General features: G+C 44.5%; 1 protein-coding gene across 1 annotated transcript in view; it reads right to left on the reverse strand.

Moving 5' to 3' along the window:
- The window catches only part of PLXDC2 (plexin domain containing 2), a 547,478-nt gene extending 540,573 nt beyond the window's left edge, over positions 1-6,905 (reverse strand). The window contains exon 1 of the mRNA XM_049881892.1: positions 5,919-6,905. Coding sequence (XP_049737849.1) covers positions 5,919-6,030 — 112 coding nt within the window. The 5' untranslated portion in view covers positions 6,031-6,905. The remainder of the gene's footprint in view (positions 1-5,918) is intronic.
- Positions 6,906-7,117: the final 212 nt, after the last annotated feature.

The following is a 7,117-nucleotide window of genomic DNA, read 5'->3' on the forward strand; positions in this document are numbered from 1 at the left end:
AACAAGCTTTATGAGACTATGTTTTAGAGGCGCCTCTAATGTAGGTTAATGGCTTCCCAGAGAACCAGATTATTTAATAGTATTCGTTCCCACTGAAAACAGAAGGCCTCCACCACCAAATGTGTACACACACACGCACGCAGACACATACACCACATACTGTATGTTAGGGCATTAGATTAAGAATATGAGTGAACATTCATTCAGAAACCAGAAGTACTATGGAATGTTCTTTTTGAAAATTTTATCCATTAATAGAAGATTTAAGGTAAACACCATCTGCCAAAAGCATTAGAACAGTTTAACCAACCTGTCTCCTATGCTCTGGTTTTAAACCAGTTTCCTGTGAAGCCAGCCTCTATATTCACTTCCACCTTATTGATGAGCTAAGTCATAAATAGAGTCAGAAACATAAATAATTCTCTCAAGGTGATACTCAAGTCAACAGTCCAGCTTCGACTATCATTCTATACAGCTCAATGCGGCCCAACAACTACTTACCGTGTGCCCAAAGGGTAGATGCTGCAGGGGATTCAGAGGTGAATGGCATAGACCCTAACCTCAAGAATTTGTGGTCTAATAGAATATAGGATACGCAGAAATGGAAAAAAAAAAAAAAATCCTCATAGTATTAAGCCAGCGCATTCCTTAAAAATGGCATAAAGAGATCTAAGACATCACATCCTTTGCTGAGGGGTGTCACCTGAGCTAAGTCTGTAAGAATAAGTGGAGATGGACAGATGAAGGTGGAATTAGGGAACAGTGAGCGGGAGGAATGGTATATGCAGGGTACAAACTCAGGGAACCTCAAGGTCCTTATTTGGTTAGAGTTAAGAAACTTGCCGTGGTGTTAGAGGTGGGTAAACAAGTTAAGGTAAAAGTTTTGAAGGCCATAGTGAAAAGGTCATATTTAATGTGGTAGAGAAACAGCTGAAAGGAGCCCTGGTGGTGCAATGGTTAAGCACTCAGCTGCTAACCAAAGATCGGCAGTTCGAACACATCAGCGGCTCCACGAGAGGAAGACCTGGTGATCTCCTGTAAAGACTGCAGCCTAGGAAACCCTATGGGGCAATTCTACTCTCTCACATAGAGTTGCTATGGGTCTGAATCGACTTGATGGCAGACGACAACAACAGGGAAACAGCTGAAAACTTTGTATCTCATGATCACGATTGTCGATAAATCCATTCATCTTTAAAAACATGGCTTCTGCCATAGAAAATATCTATTAGAAAATAAACAGACAAAACTAACTGAAAAAATACACATTTTCTAAATCTCTACATGAGAGTACCTGATTCTTATTTAAAAAAAAAAAAAAAAAGACCTGTTCCTTCCATTACCAAGTGATACTTAAGTACATTCTCCCTGTTAAAGAGTCTGTTCCTGAAGATTACATTTAACAAAACTGCAAACTGTACTAATTATAACAATTCCAAACCTCTGGGCAGACATCCATGTACTAAAAATCTTATCACTGATATAAATTTTCTAGATCCCACTATGTCTCCGTCCACAGTTATTCAGCTTCAGGCTTCAACTGCTATCTGTTCACTAAAGGAAGAAAACTTTCACATCTCCTGTTTTTTTAAATTTTTGAATGTGGTCAAAAGCATACACTGATTGATAAAAACAATTAACTGGTCATTTGTCCAACAATGTGATCCACGTACATGGTGGCATAGTGGTTAAGAGCTCGGCTACTAACCAAAAGGTCAGCAGTTCAGATCCACTAGCCACTCCTTGTAAACCCTATGGGACAGTTCCACTCTGTCCTATAGGGTCACTATGAGTTGGAATCGACTTGATGGCAATGGGCTATGTATGTTTTAGAGGGAATATTCATGTGAATTAACCTATAATCCTTCGCTCTAGGAATACGTGCAAAGAGCTAGAAATGTCACACTAGTGACAGTATGTATCAACAGAGACACTCTCATAACAAACCTTTACAAGTTAGATATTTCAAACTAAGATTTTTGACTCCAATGAAAGCATAAAATAACGAAAATATTCAGCCAGAGAAGGAACTACAATAAGCGTAAATTATCTGCTAAATAAAAAGCATAAACTATCTGTATGTAGACTATCCAAAAACATAATAAACCCAATGCCTCAAATCAATTCCAACTCATGGTGACCCCATAGGGTTTCCAAAGCTGTATATCTCTACGGAAGCAGACTGCCACATCTTTCTCCCAAGGAACCACTGGTGGTTTCCAACCAATTGCTTTAACCACTGTGCCCCCAGGGCTCCTAATCCAGACTATAAAAAACCAACCCAACCCTTTGCCCTGGAGTAAATTCCAACTCATACTGACCCTACAGGACAGAGTAGAACTGCCCCACAGGGTTTCCAAGGTTGTAATCTTCCTGAAAGCTGCCACATCTTTCTCCCATGTAGCAGCTGGTGGGTTTGACCCCCTGACCTTTTGGGTAGCAGCCTGAGTACTTAATTAGTATGCCACCAAGGTTCCTTTTTAAAGCGATATTAGAAAGTTTAAAAAGTGCAAATTTTCTGAGGCCCTAATTATTTTTGCTCTCTATATAGCATCGCTAACTCGGTGGCAAAGGGTTAGGTTTTTTAATATAATTGTAATGAATTTACTGTTGCTTTAAGTCACATTTAACCAGGCCAAAATTTAACTACAAATTTTAGGCCTTTTTTCATAATTTATGTTTTAGAATTCTTTAAGACATTAAAACATCTTTATCCTTAGATACAGTTAGTAAGCTGTTTTACAATCAGCTATGGTTACAAGGGAGCCCTGGTGGCACAGTGGTTAAGAGTCTGGCTGCTAACCAAAAAGGTTGGCAGTTCAACTCCACCAGCAACTCCTTGGAAACCTAATGCGGAAGGGTGAATATGCACCAATGCAGAGATGATTTGAGATTTATAAAAATGAGAATTATTCTAGGCTTATTTTTCTCTAAATATTGGAATTGAGACATACTATTATTAGTATAGGCAAAATTTTTTCAGTATTCATAGAATACATTCGATCCTCAAAATAACCTCATTATATGATAACGAGCTTTTAATCATAAAAGGAGTATTCAAAAGCTGTATTTTCAGAAATCCCAGGATAATTTGTTAATGATCTCCCACTATGATGCAAAAGAAGATATTTGTTTTTTTCAAGTGGACTTATTTCACCGCAACAATGAATTCAAATTATAGGTCTTAAAAAATTAGGAGATGCTATATAAATGTTGAATGAGTGAATATTTAATTAATGTCAATGAAAAATAGAAATACAATGAAAGTTGATTATTGTAAATTGCCACCCATTTATAAACATCAAGCTGAAATATCAAAAAGTATTCCATACAAGAAAAACAAAATGTTGTGGATCATTAATCTGAGATTTGGGGAAGAATGGGAAGAAGAAATTAGCAGTTTCTCTGCCCTCTGGTGGCAGTGAAATTAACTGCAGCATTTACTAAAGTAAAAAAAAAAAAATTTTTTTTTTTGAAAGTAAGGCATAATAAAATGACCCTGTTATGAAATCAGATTTGTTTTTCTTTGCCAAAATGTCTGTAATAAAAATCCTGATGGCTACACGCCAAATTTCAAGACTGTTGACATTTACAAAAATGTCCTGTATTGAACTTTCAGATAGACTATTTTACAAAGAAAACTAGTTGCTATATTTTGCATGGAAACCCTAGTGGCATAGTGGTTAAGTGCTACAGCTGCTAACCAAAAGGTCAGTAGTTCGAATCCACCAGTTGCTCCCTGGAAACCCTATGGGACAGTTCTACCCTGTCCTATGGTCGCTATGAGTCAGAATTGACTGGACAGCAATGGGTCCCCCCGCCCCCCAGTATTTTATATATTCAGTAGATTAACCATTTTTTTTCATAAAACTATATGTAGACTTATGTCCCAGTAACATGGCGCTTTAGCTTGTAATAAAGCCTCCAAAAACTTGCCAAAATATTTAAAACTCTGCCTTTTTTATTCAATCCTATATGAGTTTCTCCAGCAGTTTTCCAGCAAAAATACTGGATTCATTTAAAACAGTAGTACATTTATGCTGAATAATTCAGGCATTTGTATTTGTAATTATCTGGCCAATCCTAGAATGGAAAGAATTTCATCTTCAATCTGGGAATTTAGAATAGCAGATTTATATTATACGTGTGTCTGTGTATATATATATATTCATTTCTTGGTAATATAACAATAATAGAAAGCTCAGAAAAATAAACACTTGCTGACTTTTTTTTTTTACTGTAAATGCACTATTTCTAGTGTCAAAGAAGTTTTCAAATAAATAACTCAGGATGCATTCTGACACACAAACACACCTCTCTAACCTCCTCTGTGATGAAGTAAATTGCTTTCCTTAAGCATTTACTTATCCCATGAATAAGTCCGTGCTACTTACTGTTGCACCTTTTTAATAAATGTGCTGTATCGTGGACTGGTAAAAAATTTTTTAACCTACAAAATGTATCAGAGAAATGAACAGAGGTATAACCTAATGGTTTAAATAATACCTAATGAAGAATAATTATAAATGACAAAAACAAATCAACAAGGAAATGTGCATTTTATTCTCAGCTTTTAAAGTGTTGCCCTCTCTCTCCCCCTCCACAAACGCACCTCTGAAGCATCTGTGCTTCCCCTGTAAGAATTTAAACCAGGGACAGATACAGTGTGTTGGCCGTCTTCCAAGTCCCAGTTTGGCAAAATTTTATTCAAAGACTTCCTTCAAGATCTACCTTACCTGGAATCCCTAGGTGCCCTCCCTAGCCTTCCAACTTCGACTCTCAGGTTTAAGGATTGGGGAAGCATACAGTTTCTTTTACCATTATCCTAAGCAGAAACTTTTCATTTTTCTCCAAGTGTTTTTTGTTTTGTTGTTGCTTGTTTGGGTTTTTTTTTTTTTTTCTTTCACTTCACCACCTCTTGAAGTCTACCAGAGTTCATAAATTTCTGCCAAGGTCTCTCTCTGCCTGCGTCCTCACTGAGAGGCAGAAATGAGGGGCAGCGCCGGGTTCGCAACGGACACAGTCCGGAGGCAGCTGGACCTCCGCGGTATGCAGCGCCTCGCCCGGCTGCTTTTAGGCGGCCACCGGCCCAGAGCGACACCGCCGGCTCTGCACTCGCCCCAGGGGCGCGGCTCCCCACAGAAGGGGCACCAGGCAGACGCAAGCGCGGGAGCAGGAAGCGCCGGCACTGAGGGGGTGCGGAGACCCGGGCAGCGCAAGGGCAATCTCAGGGCACTCGGAGGAACCCCGGCTCATTCAGGCTTGTCTGCGAAACTGGCCGCCGGAGGACAATAGAGCGAGGGGTTGGTCTCCGGGGACGCGCCCGCCCCCATCTCTCCCACCTCCTTCCCCCCCTCTTCGCCCAGCGGCGCCTACCTCGCCCCACTTCCAGGATCGGCTCACTGCTAGATGGCAAGAGGGAGCTAAGGTGAGGATGTTCGGAGGGAGATAGGAGCGGCCGCAGGGAATGTTTTTGTTGAGGGGAGACCTGCGATCCCCGGCTGCCACTACAGCACCCACCCACGGCCCCAGCACGCACGCATTCGCTTAGTTTATCGGAGCAGCAGGGAATGGAGGAGGAGCCGGCCAGGATACAGCCCTGGGATGCCAGGTCCCGAGCGAGGTATCCACAGAGGAGGTTTGCTCTTACACCAGAGCCCTCTCTGTGCTACTTGGGGGGAGACTGTACCACCCCCTACCGCTCAGGTGAGGTAAGCCCGAAATCCTCAGGAAAACCCCCATTCCCCAAGATCCTTCTTTTGCCAATCCTCTTCTCCCCCACAGACGAACCCAAGTTGACCCAAAAAGCAACTGCAGTAACTTTCACAAGGGCAGACAGGGTGGGAGTGGGATGGGAAAGAGGGTGCCAGAGAGATCTTCAGCCGCGCGCAAAATTAACAAGCAAAAGTGTATCTTACCTTTGCTTTGGTTTCCGGTCTCCCCTTCGGTGAACTGAAACCGGTCCATTAAAAAGTGGCAAAGTAACACAACTCCTGCAGCGGCCAGGTCGGCCCTCCGTACTCTCGCCATGCTGCCGCCGAGACCTCCCTCCCCTTCCGCGCCAGTCCTTCCCCGGCGCCCTGTGCTCTCGGGCTCCTGGTGGGCGCGGGGGCCACGGGCTGAGTGCTGCCGACCGGCCTCGGCGGGACGGGAGGGCTTTGTCGTTTCAGTGGGATCTCACGCCCGGAGGCCGGGAAAAGGAAGAAGGGAGTGGAATTGCGAGCACAGCCCTCTCCCGACCACCAGGTCTCTCTCCGCAACTTCCCAGTCTCGCAGCCCTCACCCCAGACAAACAACTGAGGGAAGAAAAGACCACTTGCAGACCGGGCTCCCAAACTCGGCTCCGCACAGGCAACGCCACCCCAGTGGCCGCAGAAGGTGATTTCCGAACCCCCGCGACGCGCTCCACTGGGTTCAAAACAGATCTAATTCCACAGCCAGCGCTGGTGCCGCCTCCAAATCCAAAAGGGCTGACGGCTCAGAAGGAACTTTCCCCTGTCTTGGGATGGCCCCGCGGGAGGTTAGCGTTTGCGGGGAGGGGGTTACAGTGAGCTGGTGAAACCCCTCCGACAAGTTTTTCTTCTTTTCTTCGCCCGACGCTGGGCACGCGTCTTTCTCCCAGCCGGAGGGATTGGCAGCCCCAAAGAGCTGAGCCCTTGGAAGGCTTGGGCTGCAGCAGTCTGAGGTCCGAAGCCAGGAAAAAATGTGTTTAAAAAAAAGAGAGAGAGAGAAAGAAAGAAGGGGAAAAAGTCAGGCTAAAATCTCTCGTGAGGGGGTTCCTCCTTACCCAGGAGGAGGTGACCCCAAGCCCCCGCCGAGCCCCGGGAGTTTGGTGGCGGAGGAAGTGCCGCCGCCGCGCTCCCCCGCTCCCTGCTCCACACTTGGGGTAGTGAAGGCAGCTCGCAATTTGCCAGATCTGCTGTTGCACCCTCCTCCCTCCTCCTTCTGCCCTCCCCCTCGCTCCGTCAGGCTTCTCCCACCTTCCTCCCCGAAACCAGCAGCCAGAACCGACCTGTCCAATGGCTGCACTTGCCTCGGGGCTGGTTGAGGAGTCGCCCAGAGATTAAGCCGGGGGAGAAAAGCCTGGGGGAGTGAGAGGGCAACTCCAGCCTGCAGC

This window comes from Elephas maximus, chromosome 4 (genome assembly GCF_024166365.1).
Source record: "Elephas maximus indicus isolate mEleMax1 chromosome 4, mEleMax1 primary haplotype, whole genome shotgun sequence".
Classification (NCBI taxonomy): Eukaryota; Metazoa; Chordata; class Mammalia; order Proboscidea; family Elephantidae; genus Elephas; species Elephas maximus.